Here is a 21,549-nt window from a genome sequence, read left to right as displayed (position 1 = left end):
GGATGTCTTTCTTCTGTCTTACATAGTGCTTTCCCATCAACAAGCCTCGATCCTCAAGGCACGACTCCTGCAACTACAGAGCATACGGCAAACGACGAGTCTATGGACTTGTCGGCTAGTAACACCCCCTCGTATCAAGATTCTCTCTTACAGCAATCTATAAATTTGCCCCAGCCACTGGCTGCTCCTGTGACATGTGACAACTTGAACCTGAAATGCAAACAATCAAAAATCACGGCCTTTTTTCACCCTACTGCCCCTTCACGCAGCGTGCACCCCCATTTGGATTCTCCAGGATTAACCACGCAAGAGAAATCATGACTTGAGGGAAACACAAAGCGGCCTCTTACACTACTATCATGGAATGTGGCTGGTATTAAATCCAAACTGACAGATCTATCATTTGTTGCCTATATAAATGGCAGCCACATCCTTCTATTCCAAGAGTCATGGGCTTGTGAGGACTTCTATCTAACAGGATACAAGGGCTTCTACCTGAATGCCACGCAGAACTCGTTATCACATGGTAAACCGCAAGGAGGCTTGGCTACTTTTGTTTCCTTAGCCATAAATCTTCAGGCCGAAAAAATCGATATCCAGTCGTCACTCATGCTGATTATAAAGTTGCAAACAGCAGAGGAAACGATAGTAGTGATCAATATCTACTTATGTCCAATTTATAAGAGAAATTTGGTTGATCTGAGATGGCAAGAAATCCAAGTGACATTGGAAACGCTTTTTGATAAATACCCCGAAGCCACTTTTCTGTTGGCAGGAGATTTTAATGGACGCCTGTCACATACTGACCAAATCTTATTCTCTAAATTTAATAAGTACCCTTCTTCACCTCTTATGACTACAGATCTTTTACCAAGGAAATTCAAAGATAACATAGCCACTTAAGCAGGTTTCAAATGCAGGCAAACCTTGCTGGCCCTCAATTTCCTTCTGCTAAATGGGGCAGTCAGCTCGGACTACCCTGCCGAATTCCCCTATTGGTCAGGTTCACGTGCATCCACTATTGATTTTGTATGGATATCTCCCGACCATACCCCCAAAATATCCAGCTTTAAGGTGGCTACAAGATTGGAGAGTGATCACTTCCCTCTAGAAATTTCCTTGACTCTGGCTGAGTCCTTGATAGGCACTCCTTTGTGCACCTATCAAATGATCATCTGGAGATAAGACCTACAGCCCTTAAATGGACCTCCAACTCGGCCCAGCAGTTGAACGAACTTCTCTGGTCTGATCAGCTCCAAATAAAAAGGGCTTCCCTTATGCAGGCGGATGAGCCTCTACCAATATATGACGATTTAGTAGAACTTCTAAAACCAACACTAGCTCGGTCCCCCACAAAGCATGGTAAACAGTTTTTCCACAAAAAATGGTTCGATGAGGAATGCAAAAACTTCAAGAATCATCTGTATAATGAATGGTTGGCATACAGAGCATCAAATGACCCCATGCCAAATAACCGCCTTATCACCCTCAGGAGAAGTTACAAAGCCTTACTAAAGGAAAAGAAGCTCGAGGCAGAAAGAAACAATTGGAACAACCTTTTGATAGCTGCAGAGAATAGAAATCCAGCCTCTTTTTGGCAGTTAATTTCCAGATACCTGGGTAGGCCGCTTGCAAGAATAGAACCCCACATCTCAGCGGACACTTGGGAAAGATACTTCGCCGATCTGTATGCAGCCCATGATGCCTGCGGAGATACGGTGGAGCCGGAAGCACTGCCCGATTGGGACCCAGTTACATGCCCTGAAGTTGAAACTCTCATAGATCGATTTAAAGCAGGCAAGGCCCCCGGTGATGACCTTATATCCATTGATGCCATCAAAGCAAATAAAGATTGGTGGATCCTACTTTTAGCAGCACTTTACACGCATATAAACAAAACAGCAAAATTTCCCTCAAGCTGGAGCTCTGCGTTGATTGTATTAATACATAAGAAAGGCCCACGTACAGAGCCGAGCAACTTTAGGCCAATCAGCTTGCTAAATGTCATTGGGAAGATTTACTCGGGGTACCTGCTAAACAAACTATCGAAATGGATGGAGGACGACAATATCATTGCCGATGAACAGGCGGGTTTTCGCCACAGACCAAATATTAACCTTGAATCACCTGGTGGAAAAGTATGCCGGCAAAGCCCCAAAGGTTCTTCATGTGGCTTTTATTGACCTTAAGCAGGCATTTGATCGAATCTCTAGAAAGCAGCTATGGACAAAACTGGCTGCTACAAAGATCGATCGTCGTGTCCTTCATCTGATTATCAGCCTCCATACAAACACCTTTCTGAGAATCAGGCTAGACAATAAAGGCCTAGTCTCCAACCCTGTTGCCACCACTAGAGGGGTAAGACAGGGTTGTCTATTGGCCCCAGCATTGTTTAGCTTTTACATTAACTCACTGGTGACTCACATGGCCAATGATGCTTTCCACCCCCCCAAATTAGCAGGCCGATCTCTGAATGTTCTTCTGTATGCGGATGATGCCGCACTTCTTGCCAGATCCCCTATTGGACTGAGGAGAATGTTGCAAGCTCTACATGAATACTGTGATCAGCATGAGCTCCAACCCAACTATGCTAAGACCAAGATCATGGTCTTCTCTGCCCGACCGAGACTCCATCGATGGTCGATGAACGGGATCCCCCTAGAGCAGGTTAACTGCTTTAAATATCTGGGACAAGTAATATGGTCTAATAGGTCTTTTCTGGCCCATAGAGACTATATAACAACTAATGCATCTAAAGCAGCCACCCAGATTAGATCTCTATATGCTAAGAATCAGGCTCAGTCAGTGAAGATAGCTTTGAGACTCTTTCAAATGAAAGTCCTCCCCCTTCTTTTGGTGGGCATCTCTTTAGGCTCCCGTAGGGATTTTTTGAAACTGGATTCTATCCAAACGCGATTCCTTAGAGCCATCCTTAGGATTCCCCCCTCGGTAGCGGGTGCGGTTATGAGATTAGAGGTCGGCTGGCAAGCTCTACGGTATGTGGCCTTGAAGACGAAGCTCTGGCTATGGCTCAAGCTTTGTTTTAAACCAGTGGGTATTGCCCCCTTGATATTGAGGGACGATTTCCAATCATCGTGGGAAAGGGAGGTCATTAACGAGGTTCAATCCTGCGGATTGTCTCACCTTTACTTTGAGTCTATGACGTACAATCAAGCTAGAGCTGTGATCTCCCGGAGACTGAGTGACATTGCCAGACAAGAGGACATAGCCCAGGTAAAACCAGGGATGTTCCTAGGGGACCAGATTTATCGGACCATACCAGCCCCCTACCTTGCAGAAATCCACTATGTGGAATACCGCAGACTTCTTACAGCGGCTTGATTAAATGTCCTTGACTCTGCGATATTGTGGGGAAGGTACAGGGGAGTACCATACGCCCAGAGAACCTGTCATTGTGCCATGGGTGTGGTTGAGTCCACCGAACACATTCTCTTGACTTGCCCTTCTTATGCAGAGCTTAGACAAAATTTTATAGACCCACTCCTATGTCAATTTAGCTTCCTACCCGGAGAAAACCAGGTTTTACACTTGCTGAATAATGTCACTAGAGCTATACCTTCCTTGGTGGCCAAATTTCTTTTTTTTAGCTTTTAAGCGTCGCAAGACTATAATTGACTGTATTGATATGGGGCTATCTGTTTAGCCCATTTTAGTGTTGGCTAAGTTCTAAAATCTTCCTGGATGTTTTAATTGTGTATTGACAAATGTACTTTTTTCTGACTGACGGTTGAATAAAAAGGTTGATGGTTGATGGTGCTTGAAGAATCTGAATGTGTTGAATTCCTGTACAAAACAACCTGATCTAAACCTCTCAGACTGAAATGCAGGTTGAAACTTAACTAGCCACCAGTTCTTCTCTGAATGCTAAGATTCAGTTCTAGGCTGTTTAGTATCAAATTATGCACTTAAATATGTATATTGAAAAGACTTTTAGAATAATTTTTAGAAATGCACAAATTAATGCAGAAATGGAATGGGATTATGGGTAAAAGAGGCAAGAAATACCATGATGGGGTTTGCCCAACTATATGCCCCAGACAAGGGGGCTTGGTTTGGAGGAGCAGAAGAGAAAGAGCGGGTTCGGTGCCCTATTGCTGCTTGCAAGGAAAGACAGAGCACACCCCAAGGCATTACTGGGCTGCCTCTTTGACAACTTAAGCATGTCCCTTAACTCCTTGTTTCCTACAGGTTCACTCTGCAGGTGACCGTGCCCAGCAAAGGCATGGGTCAGCACAAGAGAGGAAGCAAACCATGACATACAAAAGCTGCCCTCTCTGTTACAGGAAAACTTGCACATATTACTTATATATTCGAGTTGTTAGTCGCTTGTTACACAGAGGTCTCCAAACAACCTGCAGCTTATTACAAACATAAGCATCAATACAGTGGTACCTCGGGTTACATACGCAAAAGGTTAAGAACAGTTTCAGGTTAAGTACGGACCTCCGGAACGAATTAAGTACTTAACCCAAGGTACCGCTGTACATTATAATATGAACATGTACCTTGAATACCAAATATTGTACAGTGGTACCTCGGGTTAAGTACTTAATTCGTTCCGGAGGTCCGTACTTAACCTGAAACTGTTCTTAACCTGAAGCACCACTTTAGCTAATGGGGCCTCCTGCTGCTGCTGTGCCGCCGGAGCACAATTTCTGTTCTCATCCTGAAGCAAAGTTCTTAACCTGAAGCAATATTTCTTGGTTAGCAGAGTCTGTAACCTGAAGTGTATGTAACCTGAAGCGTATGTAACCTGAGGTACCACTGTATTACCATGTGTTTATTTATATTGTATAGATTTAATATCAGCTGAGGAAGCCCTTCGGAGTGAAACAAGGGAGATATCCGGAAACCTTGTTCTGCCCAAGTTAGCAGTTTGCACCTGCACCAGCCAGCTAGTGCCAGCAGTCTACATCAGCTGTGTTGTTCTTGTTACCTTGAGGACTTTTCTATTTTCACCTAAGGATTGTGTTATACAGGAACTTACAAGGAGAAACAATAAGAAAAGATAAGTAAAGAAGAAATGTATTAATATTGTAATTAGTCTCATAGGTTATATACCGTACATATGAACTGTATATGTTGCACATACTGGGCTAGACCTCTACATTAGGAAATAACCAATAAAATATTTACAGTTGTTATTATTCAGCTTGTTGCGCTTTGTGTATTGTGTTACACCTGAATACAGCCACCACAAGTATGTGCCTCCACTTGGCCATTAAGTAGCCCTGGGAAGAACAAAAGCACCATTTTAACATGCTAGAGTGGCGACTCGGCAAGATAGCCCCACTGCTGGTGGTGCCTTGTTCCGTTTTGCACAAAGCGTTCTGTTCTTCTTTTTCATCTAATTCCAAACCCCCATTTAGCAGGAATCTTGAATTACCTGAACCTTGTTTTTATCCTCTTGTTTTAGATAACGCTCCCCTTAGGAAACACGATACCTAAGAGTTCACTCCTGGGGAACTGCTTTGTTCAACCTTCCACAGGAAGTTTAGGATACGATGTTTATTACACTATGAAGCAACGTAGTAGGGATTATTCTCAAAATTCCTCCACAAATATATTTAAGATCTCTCACCTGCTGAAATAAATTTTCATCAAGAACAGGGGTAACAATAGTTTCTTCTTCTGTTGAAGTTGGGCCTTCCTGTGACATCTTGGCTGCAGACTTGACATTCTTCTGAGCTGCCACAGTACCTTTTTTCTTAGAGACTGCAACTACTTCAGGTTCCTTTTTGGGAGTGCTTTGGGCAACTCCACCTTTACTTGATGTTGCTGGAAGAGGCAATAACATTTTAAAGAGTATTTTAGCATTTAGTCATTTGTCTTACTAATTTCAATTTTACATCTACTTCTGTAATTCTCTCCTTCTCCTGCTTTACCTACTTATCTACTGACTCTTTCTAAGGATTTACATCCCAACCTTCATAAACCTTCCCAGGGAATTTTAAAACATAGTAAAATAATTAATATAATACTAAAATACAGATAACCACAACTTCCAAAATGCTGATATCAAACAGTATAAAAATTAGATAAAATACCTATTTAAAATGCAATGAAAAAATAAGAAGTCTTCATCTGACACCTAATTGAGAGAGCCAAGTCTCTTCAAAGACAGCATGTAATAATTACGTACCACCACCAAAAAGGCCCAAACAGTTTTTCACCCACTAAATTTATAATGGCAGAAATAATAATATTTCAGTGAACAGGCAGGCCCATATGGCCCACTCCTTTAAGTTGAATAATTCATATTTTAAAATGGAATTTGGTCTCTTTGCTCTTTATTCTTTTGAATAATGCACGTCTGAATAATAATTAATCCAGAAAAACAGCTCAGAACTGTTTATAAGGAGCTTATAAATGTCGATTAGTCTTGGCAAAATAATTGCTTGATTGGAAGCTTGTTAGTTCTAAGTAAGGCTTAACCATCAGAATGAGGAAGTATCACATCAGACTTTGCTATTCCTGCTATTAGCTGCTGTGAGACTCCTAATACCACCCTAGTGGAAATCTCTAGAGACAATGCCCAAATAGATGTGGTGTAGCAACATATGAGATATGGCTCTCTTGGAACACCAAACTTACCACTGTAGGGTAATTTGAGGGGAAACAGAATTTGATTCACTTGACAAGGAATGGTATACCCATTCTGCATGGTCTGATGGTTCATATGCTGGAAACCGATTCTAAATATGCAAGCCTGATCTCTCAGCAGCAAGCATGACAAAGCAAAGTCAGTAATCCTTAAATGAGGTCTTAGCGTATGCCACAAATTATTAACGCAGTTATTAAGGCAGGTGCACATGCAAATGTATTGGCAGTCTCTTTGTCCACAATAATCATAGCAATTCAGTTTACCATACTTACACATGCTACTTAGAGGCCGCTCATTAGATATGAAATAAAATGCAGGAACAACAGCATGACCCTTCCCAACAGAGTGCACCATTTCTTCCTCAGAGTCCAGAACTTGCACTTTAATGATTACATCTGGCTTGGAGGTCTGTACTTGCACAGTAGCCATAAGTGGTGTTGTTACTTTTACTGAATACCTGAAGGAGAAGGGGGAGTAAAGGTATATAGTTAACTGAGGCAGATTTTATTATTTTCAGCAAGTCTAAGATCTCAATCCTTAAAATAATGTTATTCAAGAAGGCAGCCTAGCCCCAGCTCAATAAGCTCTGAGATGAAAGTTAACACATATGTTTAGAACAGGCCATTTGTTGCTATGGAAACCAGTTATCGAAATGAAACTGCAGTTAAAATGCCAAGATTGACTACAATAAACTTTCTGAACAAACATTAGACAAATGATAAAAAAGAGGCCTGTTGCAAAGCCCTGAGTACCTGAGGAAAAATCACATACATGTTTGCATAGAAGTGAGTCACTACTGAGTTCTGTGTGGTTTGCTCCTTCATGTTTTTAGAATATAAACCTTATTTCCTAGATCATGCAAATGTCTTGAGATGAATGTGAGATAGAAAAACAACTTTCATGTCTGACTTTCAGAAAGACCCAGCATTTTAGAAATACCCATCATGGTGCATTTGGGGAAAGATACAAAAGCATTACTGGGACAGCTCACTTAGCCAGAGCATAAGACTTAATCTTGTGGGTTTAAGCCCCACATTTGACAAAAATAATCATGCATTGCAGGGGTTGGACTATAATGACACTCACGGTCCCTTTCCAACTCTAAAATCCTATGATTCTATGATTACTACTCATTAATGCTTCAGTAAGTAATATGCTCAAAGTAACATATGGACACTCAAATAGGGTACATATGCAAATACCTTTGCTGTTTCCTCAATTTTACCTGAATATAATATTCTTAGCATTTGGTACATAATAGTCCTTAACTTCTTTAATGGAATATACATTGTTTATAGTCTCACGAGAAAGAACTGGAAGGGGACTGTAGGAACCTATGAGTCGAAGCCTCCATTTCCCAGCCAACACTGGTGACTCACCAGTTTGAACTTCAGCCATAAAAGTATATCCTCTCTGAAATTAAAGTTAATTTTGTTAGCTATTAACACAAGTAATATGATACAATAAGTACTGGTAAGTAAAGAGCAAATATTATAGCTGCTGATGCAATACCGTATACCCCAAAATGGCCCTACAATAGTCAAGACTTGTACATTATGAAGAATTACAGGTTGTGTTGTTGCATTCACAGTACCTGGGGAAAATAATTTTTATTTATATCAGTGTGTAGTAACAGGTCCTTTGTATCATTTTGTTAGTAAGGTAGTAGTACTGTAATTACTATGAAGATGTTTGTATTTATCACCTTATTCTTTGTATAAAGATGGGGTGCAACCCTGAGAAAGATCCGAGGCATTTCTTCTAATGTATCATTGTCTACGACATGCAATGCGCATGTAGGTATGGAAGAATAAAACTTTGCTGCTATGATCATATCTTCTGGAACATAAAACACCTCTCTATAATAAAAGGGAGAAAAGGGTAAAGTAAGGATAAGGGGATCTGTCTATCTCCAATTCATGCCATTTTTGCAGGTTTTACCCATACAGTGGTACCTCAGTTTACGAACTTAATCCGTTCCTAAACCGAAACTGTTCTTAAACCAAGGTGCGCTTTCCCTAATGAGGCCTCCTGCCGCTGGTGCCCTTCCACCGTTTGGATTCCATTCTTAGACCGAGGTAAAGTTCGCAAACTAGGACATTGCTTCTGGTTTTGCAGAGTTCGTAAACTGAATCATTCGTAAACAGGTACCACTGTATTTCCATGTCACTTCTACCATGAATCTAATTTAAAAAAAAATACATTTAAAATGCCTATTTACGGGCAGATTTTGACATGCTTAAACTGCCTAGACTGCACAACATTCAAAGAAGGGTTCAATCTAGTGAATATCAAAGTTCTGATCCACATGTCAGTTCTAGAGATGGTGATCAGATAATTTCATATCGAAATTAATGAAGACTGAATTCCTCAAGCATGACCTTCATGAACAAGTACAAGAATGTTTCAACATGTGGTCACTTGGCTTTCAGTCACACAAACAGAATTAGCAGTTAAACTGTAATATGATATAGATGGTCTGTATGTGACTCATCAATAAGAAACCTCACCTGAAGACCACAAACCAAAAATTTGCTGGCTGGTCCGCATATGTTACAGTATAATCAGCAAAAGATGTCTTAGTCCACTCATCTTCAGCACAACGGTATTTTTCAAGTGACTTACATTTACTTTTGAACATATCTCTATGAAACACAACAAGAAGAATATAAAATAATCAGTTGAGATCATAACCAACAGTACTGGGCTTCAAGCTGCCTCCACTCTATATATACATAAGATATAATAGCATCCCAAAGATTAAGCAGTGGCTACTGTATTATGAAATAAATGCCTTCCCCAACAAGCAACAAATTACTTGTGGCAGAGGCATATCAAACACTTTAAGTGTGGGTCTACTCAGTTTCACAAACGAGGGCTCAAGCCTTCCAGATGCTGCTAAACTACAACTCCCATCAGCCCCAGCAAGCAAGGCCAATGGCTTCCCCACACCAGAATAAACAGTAGGAGTCTGATTTAAAGGGCAAAAGGAATATGGGGGTGAAGGGTGCTGAACTATACCCCAATCTGAGGATTGCCTCTGTTTAACTGGGATTTCACTTCTCTGTTAGCTTGAATCTAATTGGGAGGTGAAAGCAGCTAGAGCAAAAACCGCAATAAGCTCAGGTTTAAAGCCTCACTATACACCATTTTTGCTCTTACAGCCAGACCTCCCTTGTTCCTTCTGCTTTATGCTTAATTAGCCAGACCTATATTTCATGCTGGCCACATGACCCGGAAAAACTGTCTGCGGACAAATGTCGGCTCCCTCAGCCAGTAAAGCAAGATGAGCGCCACAAACCCATAGTCGTTTGTGACTGGACTTAACTGTCAGGGGTCCTTTACCTTTTTATATTTTAAGAGCTGGCCAAACTAGAAGTAGCATGGGAGATGCTCAAATGCATCTTTCAACATCTTTTTTCCTGCTAAAACCAGCTGTGGCGCCCCCACTTTGGATCACGGCCAATCTAATTCACACATACACCAGCTGCTATTAGCTGTGGAAGGAAAGTGTGCTGTGGAGAGTGAAACTCATACTGTTTCTATATATTTTACTGTCTGAAACGAATAGCAGTTCCCAGAGGGAGGATTTAGACTAGCAGTGTGACCCAAATCTAGCCCTACCCCCTCTCTGTGGCTGTTTTTGGAGAAGAATAAGATGTCGGGGGTTGCATTTCTGAATCTTTCACATCACATCTAATGTGGCCCTGAGGAGTAGCAGAAGTTCAAAGGGAAATTAAGATATGATCATGCAGCTTTATCACTGGACACAAGAAATATATTCTATACATTCTTTTAAAAACTACTTTCTCTGTATCAATGTAATAACTATGCTACCTCCAGGCTGGCATAGTTTAGGGATCCAATTCCTGGGCCTATCAGGAAAACAAAGGAACTTTGGATCCAGCGGGCCCAAAAGGGCTACCTTTTGTCTGCCTCTGCAGTACCCTGTTTCAGACCTTATTGCTGGCTGAAGCTGAGCTGTCAACACAGAACAGATGTGTACATTGGAGAGGCAGTGTCTCAATCTGTGAGCAAGAAGAAACCTCTTGTGGATTCAAGTCACAAGTCTGTTCTTACTGAGCGGTGTAAAATCTATAAAGCCTTAAATGGCTCAGGACCACAGTACGTTTCCTTTCCTCATATGAACCAACCCAGTCCTTGCAATCATCATCTGAGGCCCTTCTTTGTGTGCCCCCTCCATGAGAGGTCTGGAGGGCAGCAACACAGGAATGGGCCTTTTCTGCTGTGGCTCCTCATTTGTGGAATGCTCCCCCCAGGGAGGCGCCTGGCAAATCTACACCATTATAAACTGGGGTGGGGGTGTTTTTGCTTGTTACTATGTTATGTATTTTTGTGCTTTTATATTGTAATCCAGTCTGTGATCCTTGGGATTATGGGTAGAATAGAAATGTAATAAATAAAATTATAAATATATAATCCTTTCCTCATGATAAAAAAAAATATTAAGAAACTTGGCTTCCACCTTATCAACTAACACAGTTTGAAGACAACCGTCTCTACTCAGTCAGACTATAGCCCATGATTTGTAGATCTATTCATGCAGGGTTCAGTCATTTATCTGGGAGAGCAATCTGGTATCCTTAATACAGATGTGAATGTGGATCAATAAACAGAAGCGATGTTGCCCCATTTGCCAATTTGCACATAAAGGTAAAGGACCCCTGACAGATACATTGTATTTAATTCTTCAGTAACAAATTGATGTAAAATTCATAGTCTGCCTCTTAATTTTTTTATCCTGAATATAAAGCCGAATAAAAATTGATTCAATGGTTAAGTAGGGTGTTCTTTAAATTTCACTTTTACATCTGAAAAACTAAAGAGAGAAAATAAGGGGGGAGGTGTTGTGAGGCAAAACATGGGATTTATATATGTGACCCTGCAGAAACCATACTTTGTATTACCTCAAAAGTGTCAAAGAACATTGTTCAAAATTTGGCTCTATTAGAGCCCACAACTTTTGAAGTGTGTCTTTGACTTTAGTATTCTCCTTAGTACCTGAAAAATAAAAAGACAAATAAAAAGAAATTTGGCTATTAGTAAATATTCAACATAGTTATCATTCCTAAACACTGGCATAAAGAAATAAGGTAAAATATAAAGCTCTGAGAGTAAGCAGAATGAAAGCATGTCTAGCTGAAAAGACTATCTAACCAACACTTCTGCAAGACATCATCTGAGGACATTTGTAGCCAACAGTGCCATGTTTTGTACAAATAAATACCGTATTTTTCACACCATAGGACGCACTTTTTCCCTCCTAAAAGGCAAGGGAAAATGTGTGTGCGTCCTATGGAGCGAATGCAGGGGGGAGGCAGGCGGGAAAAGCCCCCAAGAGCCGCACACAAGCTTCGTGTGCTCTTGCGGGCTTTTCCCCAGGAGGGAGAAGGGACTGACTGGCTGCATCAGTCCCTTCTCCCACCTCCCAGAAAAGCCAGGAGAAGCCGCGCAGCCCCTTTAAAGAGCTCACGGCTTCTGCCGGTTTTGCGGGAGATGGGGGAATCCCAAGCGGATTCCCTCCTCTCTGGCTCCCTTTGAAGCAGCAAAGTGGGAGGGAAGCAGCTTACACTCGTGTAAGCAGCTCTTCTCCCATCTTCCTGCTTCAAAACAACCATGGAGGAGGGAAAGAAGGGGACCATGGATCCTCCGCTGCTCGTGGCTGCAGCGGATTCCCTCCTCCCGGGCTCCCTTTGAAGCAGCAAAGTGGGAGGGGAGCAGCTTACACTCGTGTAAGCAGCTCCTCTCCCTCTTTCCTGCTTCAAAGTGGAGGGAATCCACTGCAGTTGCGAGCAGAGGATCCATGGCTCCGCTTCCTTCCCTCGAAGCAGGGTGCGGGGGTGCAGGGGGGAAAGAGGGCAGGAAATAGATGCCGGGCAGGAAGACACAACCACACTTTGACCACTGGAAAGTCCACCTCAGCCTCCCCAGATTTCCACTGAGACGGCCAGGCTAATCTCGATGGCCATAAGTCATGCTCAGCATTATTAACTGGACTTAGATAAGCCATGGTTCCCCTTCCTACCCTCCTCTGAGGCTTGATTTAAAGCAGCAAAGCGGACAGGAGCCACTCGCTTTGCTGCTTTAAATAGTTTAGTGCAACATTTGATTCAGAATATTTTTGTGTGTGTTTTCCTCCTCTAAAAACTAGGTGCGCCCTATGGTCAGGTGCGCCCTATGGTGCGAAAAATACGGTAGCTTTTATGATATAATGACCAACTGCATTATACAAGCACTGTGGTGATTCCTATGGCATTCTGTGAATAATTCAAGATTCTAGGTGTCAAGATTGGGCCTTGGCCCCCCAATCCGAAAGTCAGGAAAATTGTCTTTGGCAGCCAAAGACATATCCTTTCCACTCCTCATCTGGGCTTCTGGACAGAATCTTCCATCCAGATCCCTTTACAGGAGTACCCTCATATATCACACCTGATAAAAAAGGCAGGGTAATGAACCATCTCACCCCTCTGGGAGTAGACTAAAGAGTCAACCCTTATCTACCACATGAGCTGGCACCCAGTGCAGCCCACTTATATACTTCAGTGGTGGACCGGAGTGAAGCCTTGGTTCCTTCAGTCCATTTCTGCATGTAGGCCTCCATTAGCCAACTTAAATTTATAGTTTTGGTGGGATATCCCATCATCCTCCGTGGCTGGTTGAAGCCAAAGCAAATAGCTGTCTTCAAAGGAGGAAGGTGCTGCCCTGCTCCGTTCCCTAGGGACTGTGTCAGGGCGCAACTGTCAGTTCTCTCAGAAGAATCCTGACCTGGTTTTCTGCCATTCATTAGTAGCCGCACGTAAGACCCTTTCCAGGCAGCCTGCAGTTTAAGTGCAACTTTCTCCTCTTCAGGTGTGGGATCTTTGCTTTGCCAAGCAGAAACATCTGTCAGCTCTAAAAAGAAATTAATACAAAAGTTACCTGCCTGTGAGATTACAATACTTACATCATGTCTACAAAAATCAACAATGGAGTGTTTTATTGTTTTATGATGAAATTCTATATGCTAATACACATCTACAAGTGTGGATTCTTATGTAGTCACACATAAGAGGGATCATTGCAACATTTGGTTGCAGTTCCCACTTGTTCATTACAATCCAGGAACCCAAAGAAAGCAGTCTAATGCAACGTTTCTGATGAAAATATATGGTTCTGTACTGTTTCCCTGCAAAATGTTTTCAGGTAACTGGATACTGCAGGACATTTACATGAATTTAGATCAGTTTGATAGATCTGAAAAATTTTTCTCATCTAATGAATGTTTATTAGACCTTACGTCAGCAAGCTTAGTGCTGCATCTATCAGTAAAAACCCAGATAGGCCAGGTAGCAAATCAGGATGGTTGGCAGATTATGTGCCCCCCCCCCGAGCCCACAACTGGCTGCCTGTCTTTCCCTTCTGCTGCCTGCTGCCACCTCATTCTGCCCCTGCTCCCTATTTGCTGCCAAGAGTGGTGGCATGTACTCCATGACTTGCTCTGGGGATGGGGTATTTCCCCAGAGTAAGGTAATGTCAGTGAGAACTCCTAGATAGTGTCTGTACTACAGCTGAAAATTACTGCTTAAGTTGCCTTTAAAAAGAAAAGAAAAGATTTAAACAGTCATTTGCTGCCAATGGAGAAAAATGGCAGCCCAGAGCATCTCTGAGATGTCTTGCTTTAAGAAAGGAGTCCTTTATTGGAAGAGCGTGAGTGGGAGGGAATGGTTGGTGGAGGGGAGGAAGAGGAGGGGAACAGCAGAAATGGTGGTGGCATCTGCTGCCATCTTAGGTGGTGCAGTATCTACTGTTGGTCCTGGTTAATCCTGATTGCCAAAAATAGACCTCAATTTTCAGAGGCAATTGACTGCTAATTGTCAGGTGCTAGGCACCAACCACAGTAGTGGCTTGTAACTTCCCGGAGTTTGGCTTGGCAACTATTGAAGATAAAGCACTAGCTAAACAAAGTACTTAGTTTTGGTCCAGGATGACCTCAAACAGACAGCACGGACAGTTTCATCCTCCACACTAGATGCAATGCATTTACACTTTAAGTCTGGGAACATAAAATGCAAATTGATTTTTGTATTGAGTGCTAGACTTATGTCTTGCAAGCTTAGGTAAGTGATGTGCTGTTCTCCTAGTGTCAAATGCTAATTAAAACTGAAATCCAATTAAAGTTTAAGAACATATATAAGACTGATTTTTTTTTGTAGGTGTTGCAGAGATTTGAATGATTGCAGTGCTGTTGAAATGGGGAAAGGATGTAGCTCAGTGCTAGAGCATATACTTTGTATGAAAAAGCTCCCAGGTCCGATCTCTGGCATCTCCACATACAGATGTAAAAGACACCTGCCTGAAATCTTGGAAAGCTGCTGTCAGTCAGTGTCAGCAATACTGAGCTAGATGGAATAATGGTCTGTCTAGAGAATCAACAATGTTCAAGTGTTGCAGGGCTGTTATTGCTAACATTGTCCTAGTCTTCCTTTGTATTCCTTTGCTTGTGTCTCCACACTGATGCCCCAAAAGTTGGGATCAGAGATGGGTAAACCTCAAGAGTATCACACAAAAACCAAACAAGTTCAATGGCATAAAGGTGTGCTGATGCAGAATTAAAGTTAGCAGCATCATGTTAGCTCTGCTGTATGAAGTTCAAAAAATCTGTAGGCTCCATCAGTTATATGAGAGAATACCACCTAAGAATTTTGTGTCTGGTTTGTTGTGTTAAAAATGGCAGGACATCTCAACATTCAGCAGAATTTTTCTGTAATGGTATCTTCTTAATAGATTATTTAAAAATAAATATTGCTGGTACATTATTCATGTTTTCCGTATACCTGAGGAGTCTGTATCTTCAACAGACACATCACTGTCTTTAAAATCCAAAGTGAAACATCTGTAAGCAAATTTATAGTTGAGAGGAACATTCCCCAGTGTCTGTTTTATCAAATGCCAAAAAGCATTATTGAAAGCCTAAAATGTAAAAGAGAAATGGTCAGTAAATTATTATAAATAAACAAATATTTTCTACTAATGATTTTCAGAGGAAAATATTACCAAACACATACCCCAACCTGTATATTTGACTACTAGATAGAGTGGATTTGTAGAATCTATAAAATGGCTCACTCCAACTAAATGAGTTTTCCTTTTGATATTTCAAACCAGCCACATAATGTGATCACTATCTTAAAATATGATGACATATAAACAGTATATTTTCAGAGTATCAGATATCTGCCTAGTGACATTATTGTTTCCAAAATATTTAATTTCATAAGCAACCAGAACAAACAAATGTATCTTTTCAACATCAGTCAAAGGTTGGGGACAATTCAGATTTGGGGGCATTGTGGTGTTTGAACAACTGACAACCCAGCAGCAGCAGCAACAACAACAACAGTTAGCTGAAAGATATATCCAAAGTCAAAGTATTTTGTCTGAGAAAAGGGCAGTTCAACAACATGTTAGCTACTGCAACATGGGCAGCATGATCCTAAGGCTTGCACAGCCATAGCTAAAGGGACAGTCCTTTGAAATAAGAGGAACACAGCTGCTCAGTGGAGCATATTGTAATTGTCTCTAAAACTCATACTTCACTTTCTCATTATTTATATAATGTACTGAAAATTAGGGAGTGGAGATCTGTTCTGAAGACAAGGCTGTTGATCTCATCCATTCTTCACTGTGTCTGCATGATTTGAAAAATGGCCCTTGTGTACCACACTGGCACAAGACCATAATTTCATTTACATAGTGACCAAGGATCACCTCAGTCCAACAGCACAGCTGCTGATTCTATGCTCTTATGTCACTAAGCAGCCAGAGAGCAGGCATCAGTGTGATTATTAGTTCATACCATCCAGAATATGGGGTTAGGTTTCTTGTCAACATTGAGGAAAATCTAGACTTTTCCAACTATCTGATGTGAAATTAACAAGAGCATGTTTATAGGAATTCATGAGAGACAACCTAAATTTTCATTATCAGGAGTTTCAGCTAATGGGCTGCACTAGAAAAAAATCATTTGGAAAGCACAATATATTCTGCATGTTAACAGAAGGATAAGATTCTTCTTGTTTTTTTACCTTAAAGTGTTCTCTAGTTGTTCCTGGAGCACAGAGGCCAGGAGGACAATGTGTTGCTTCCAGTGTCTTTATGGCTGCGGGAAGGTTTTCTGCATTTCCAAAATTCAGTATCACATTTCCAATGGCTTTCATGATAGTGGTGGCTTGTTCTATGAACCGATAGCTTTCCTGAGGAGAAAATACATAAACTACCATTAGTCAGAACTATTGAAAATATACCACTATTTCAACAACATGCACATGGTCAATTCATTAGGAATTACTGAAGCACTAAACCTATGTTAGTGACTATTACATTCATATGTAATTACTATGAGGGTTTTTTTTAATGTCCCTGGGGAGAGGAAAGAGAGTTCCACATAAAGAATCATTTGAAAAATCTATGAATTCAATATACCGTATTGGCCAGAATATAAGCCGCACTTGCAAATAAGCTGCACCTTTAAAATCTGGCTGCTTGGGGGAGGCTTGGGAGCCACGGATAGGATGGGCGCCATTGCCCCATGCTCCCAGGCTGCTTTCGGGGGGAGGGGAGCCATGCTGCTTTGCCGGTGCTATAAGGTTACGAATATAAGTCACACTTTAACTTTTCACGATCGGAAGTTGGAAAAAAAGTGTGGCTTATTTTTGGGCCAATACAGTAGATCAGATCAGGAACCACAGAAACCTAAACATAGTGAAGAAACAAAAGGGGGGAAACTATTGAATGAAGACTGAGCATGCTCAGTGGGTATGGAACGCTGTCTGTCTGCTAGGGGAAAACTTAGAAGAACAGGAGATGATTGGAGAAAGAATAGAATGTCTGGAACCATGAACAGAAGGACTTTACCCTGTAACTCCACTTGTATAAATGTATTTGCTAGCTCTGTTAAACCTACAAAGAAAATCCAGCAGAAATTGAACCACAACTACTTTTTTGAAGAGCTAGGTGAGATCCTCGTGGAGCTCAGTCTGTAGTCATTTTGCAGAATTTTCTCCCTGTATGATTTGGAGAAAAAATGCTGGGCACTTACCTTTGGCCATCAGTGGGGCCTGCAACCAAATTTCAAAATTGCATAAGCAGTTGTATGTTTTAGCACTATTTTGTGATGATGCAAGTGTCTTCCAGATTCTGCCCATTTTAAAATTAAATTGCAGGATAATTATGGATCTGTGATCTTTCCCATTCAGAAACAGACTAAGTACTTCTCGAACAAAACTTTAACTTCAATAGGAATTAAAACTTGACAATGAACGTTTGTTTCTCCCAATGGGAATATAGCTCCAGTTGTTACGGTAACAAATACCTTTTCAAGATTTGGCAGGACAATATCCTCTTCACCAAACACACATGGGACCATGCTACAAAGATGGATATGGTGCCCTACAGGAGAGCTCGCAGTGAAGAGTAACACATGGCGCCTAGATTTAAATAAGCACACTAATGAACAAAGAAACTAAAACATAACAGGAATTCTAAACAGTCAGTGTAAGTAAACCCCTCTCTTCTCTTTCATTATTTATTGCTTGGCTCTCAAAACATTTAATGTATAAAGGAAAGAGAAGGCTCTAAGACTATTTGGTGGACCACATGTGTTTGTACACTTTGAAAAAAAGTTATATGTGAAAAAGTGCTAAGACTTGTTGGCATTTCATCCAGCCACTAGCAAATAAATATGTAGCTTATTTTGCAAAGTAAGTAACCATAGGTATCTTCTTCCTTGTGCAAGAACAGATGCCTCAGGTGGGAGTTGAGCTCTCCCTTGTGGCTGAAACTGAGGTGGGAATCAGAGAGTTCCTGGTATAAAGCTAAACTCTGAACAAGAGAAGAGATGAGAGACTAGTGAGACACGTTAGCACTAAAAGTCCAAACCATACTGAGGTAAAAAACAACAACACTGACAGCCAGGGAGGGAAACTACCACAAAGGCACCCCACCTTAGAAAAAACACACATACAAAACTGACAAAAGTCACAAATGGATTAGAAAGAAGAGGCCAGAAAGACAGCACAAGCTTTGTGAAACTGAGAAATTAGATTGTGGCTTTCCAAGGGAGAGGCACACAGCAACTTCTTTGAAAATGTCAACATTTCCTGTCTGCAAGCACAGGGAGGAGAGGAACAAGATCCCAGTTGGAAGTGTCCTGTTGCCCACTAGAAAACAGAGAGTTCCTCTGCTGAGGCATAGCCCTACCATGAATTAATTTATTTAAATATTTAAAACTGTATTTTTCATAAAAGATACAGCAAAGGGGTATACAACATACAAAGTGACAATAGCTTTGATAAAAGCATAAAGGTGTGTTTATTTATTTAAATATTGAGGTAGCGTAAAAATAAATGCTTATTTCTCAGCCTCAGTAACTCCATGGAAACAATGGCACTGACCTATTTTACAGGATTGCTGTGAGGATTAGAAAATCTGAGGTGTGTAAATAATTATTTAAAGCACTATTTTAAAGCACTATTGCTATGCCTCTAACTCAAAAGGCATCAAAAGGGTGTAGCAGAATGGCACATACCCAGCAGGAAGACTTATCACAGCAGCTTTAGTGGCATATGTATGGATCTTCAGGATTAATTGTCCTGGCGCCAAATTTTTCCATGAGAATTTTTCAACCATGAGGAATCCCTTGGGCAAAACATGGCCTTCTTTTTGTGCACTTGCTATAAAATAAAAGTATACAGATAACTTGTCATTTTTATCACCAAAATGTAACCATTTCCAATATCTTTACATATGCTGAGGATTTTATTTATACCCTGCTCATCTGGCTGAGTTGCCCCATCCACTCTGGGTGGCTTCCAACACATAAAACATAAAAAAGTCAAACATTAAAAACTTCCCGAGACAGGGCTGCCTTCAGATGTCTTCTGAAAGTTGTTCTTAGATGTAACTTGTAGTTTGTTGCTTGTAAACCTCATAGAACATGATTTATATCTTATAAATATCAGCAGGCAGTCTTTCAAGAGAGTAGACAATAAAACAAAAGGAAAGGAGGAAGCTCATCAGCCTTTTCCTTTCTACCTATAACATGTTAAGTCAAGTTGCCAGGGAAAGCAAATAATTAAAATTTGTAAGCAGTTCTACTAAGAAACAATGACACACTCAAATCCTACATATGCCTACCACTAAGAGGCTTACTTCAGGTACATGAACAAAGAATTGCGGTCTAACATGTTTCTTTTCTACACCTTCTTGAACAGGTATAATCTAGAATATGCAAGGAGTAAGGGACATGCTATGTTACCCTCCCCAGATCTCAGGTAATGAGATGCCTCTTGTGGTGGACAACAAACCAAACTCAAGGCAATGATAGGAGACAGAGTAGACTTGTCCTTCATAGGTTTCCTTGAGCCTCGTGTGCACTGAACTAATGCTGAAGGGACTATATGTACTATGTGCCTTCCTTAAAGCCTAAAATAGAAAGCTTAGTAGTTGTGTGGACTGGGAAGCTCTAGGAGATTAATGTAGGGGGAATGGTAGGGACGGTGGTGAAGAGAGCAAGCAGGGCTGCAGACCCTAGAGCTCCAGTAACAACTGAGCCACATGTAAGGCTTTTTTATTCTGACATATGCCTTGAGGCTGTTTTCAATTGCAAATTATGGCAAACCATAAAAGCAGCCTCAAATTATTATGAAGAGGATGGAAGTTGATGGAACTTTGATTTGTTTGTTAATAACATGTGCCGTTCTACTACAGACTCTGGGCTTAAGAACAATTAATTGCATCCAAGACTTTCACCAAACACTCATGGTAAAATGAGAAAGTTGTGTGTCAACATAGGAGAAGATCACAAATACTGCAGCTCTAACAGAGTTCTATCTTTGAGTACCTCTTTGTGAAGAAAATCACAAGAATCAATACTTGCATTACCTATCTATTTGATACTGATCTTACCTCCTGATTCCCCCCAGTGTACTAATGCAGAAAAGCTAACCAGGATATCAGTAGGCTTCAAACTATCTACAGATAAATAATAGACAATACGATCGTCCACCATCTGTAAGGAAAAAAAGAGTATCCATGTTTATTATTTATCTAGTGTTGGAGCAACTAGTATTTGGCAGCATTTGAGTTATATTTTAAACACTGTTTTTCAAATCAGTGTATGATATAAAGTCATCAAGCAAAACCTTAGGTTTTGCTTCCCCATAACATTTAGTTTCTATTTTAATCTACTGAAAAAAGTTAAGTTTATCCTAAGAATAATTTTGTGTATGGCTTCCTACAAGGGCTGCTCATTAAAGTTTTCCCCTGACCCACTTCTGTTATCGTAGGAGGATGAAATTGTACATGTATACATCTCTCCATAGGTAACGTGGTAATTTGTAGCTGCATAAAGCGATGGGAGAAGTGTGTGACTCTTGCTGGTAGCTATGTAGAGAAGGACTAATAACTGTGCCCAGTTTCATTTGCCTCAGTCCATGGGAAGTACATCAGGGGAAATCTTTAATGAGCGCCCTTCGTAAACTACTGGTCTAAATATTTTAAAAGAGAAGACACAAAAGCTAGTTAACATGATGAAGCAATGGGTTTAGGAATTCTGCAATTAGATTTTACTTAATTAGCACAAAATACTTAAACATAAGGGACGCGGGTGGCGCTGTGGGTAAAACCTCAATGCCTAGGACTTGCTGATCGTAAGGTTGGTGGTTCAAATCCCCGCGGCGGGGTGAGCTCCCGTCGTTCGGTCCCAGCTCCTGCCCACCTAGCAGTTCGAAAGCACCACTAAGTGCAAGTAGATAAAGAAGTACCGCTTTCTAGCGGGAAGGTAAATGGTGTTTCCGTGTGCGGCGCTGGTGCTGGCTCGCCAGCTGCAGCTTCGTCACGCTGGCCACGTGACCTGGAAGTGTCTT

The 21,549-nt window shown here is 41.1% G+C and overlaps 1 protein-coding gene across 4 annotated transcripts in view; it reads right to left on the bottom strand.

Moving 5' to 3' along the window:
* ADGB (androglobin) overlaps positions 1-21,549 on the bottom strand; it is a 70,301-nt gene that overhangs the window by 19,272 nt on the left and 29,480 nt on the right. For all 4 annotated transcript variants that reach the window (XM_053382115.1, XM_053382116.1, XM_053382114.1 and 1 more), the window contains 12 exons: positions 20,591-20,693; positions 19,212-19,356; positions 17,997-18,111; positions 16,711-16,878; positions 15,460-15,595; positions 13,412-13,537; positions 11,554-11,647; positions 9,136-9,270; positions 8,331-8,484; positions 7,851-8,038; positions 6,898-7,082; positions 5,603-5,799 (listed from right to left, as the gene is read on the bottom strand). In XM_053382115.1, coding sequence (XP_053238090.1) covers positions 5,603-5,799; positions 6,898-7,082; positions 7,851-8,038; positions 8,331-8,484; positions 9,136-9,270; positions 11,554-11,647; positions 13,412-13,537; positions 15,460-15,595; positions 16,711-16,878; positions 17,997-18,111; positions 19,212-19,356; positions 20,591-20,693 — 1,746 coding nt within the window. The remainder of the gene's footprint in view (positions 1-5,602; positions 5,800-6,897; positions 7,083-7,850; positions 8,039-8,330; positions 8,485-9,135; positions 9,271-11,553; positions 11,648-13,411; positions 13,538-15,459; positions 15,596-16,710; positions 16,879-17,996; positions 18,112-19,211; positions 19,357-20,590; positions 20,694-21,549) is intronic.

This window comes from Podarcis raffonei, chromosome 3 (genome assembly GCF_027172205.1).
Source record: "Podarcis raffonei isolate rPodRaf1 chromosome 3, rPodRaf1.pri, whole genome shotgun sequence".
Taxonomy (NCBI): Eukaryota; Metazoa; Chordata; class Lepidosauria; order Squamata; family Lacertidae; genus Podarcis; species Podarcis raffonei.
Note: the sequence above shows the minus strand (reverse complement) of the source record. Positions and strands in the feature narration are given on the sequence as shown.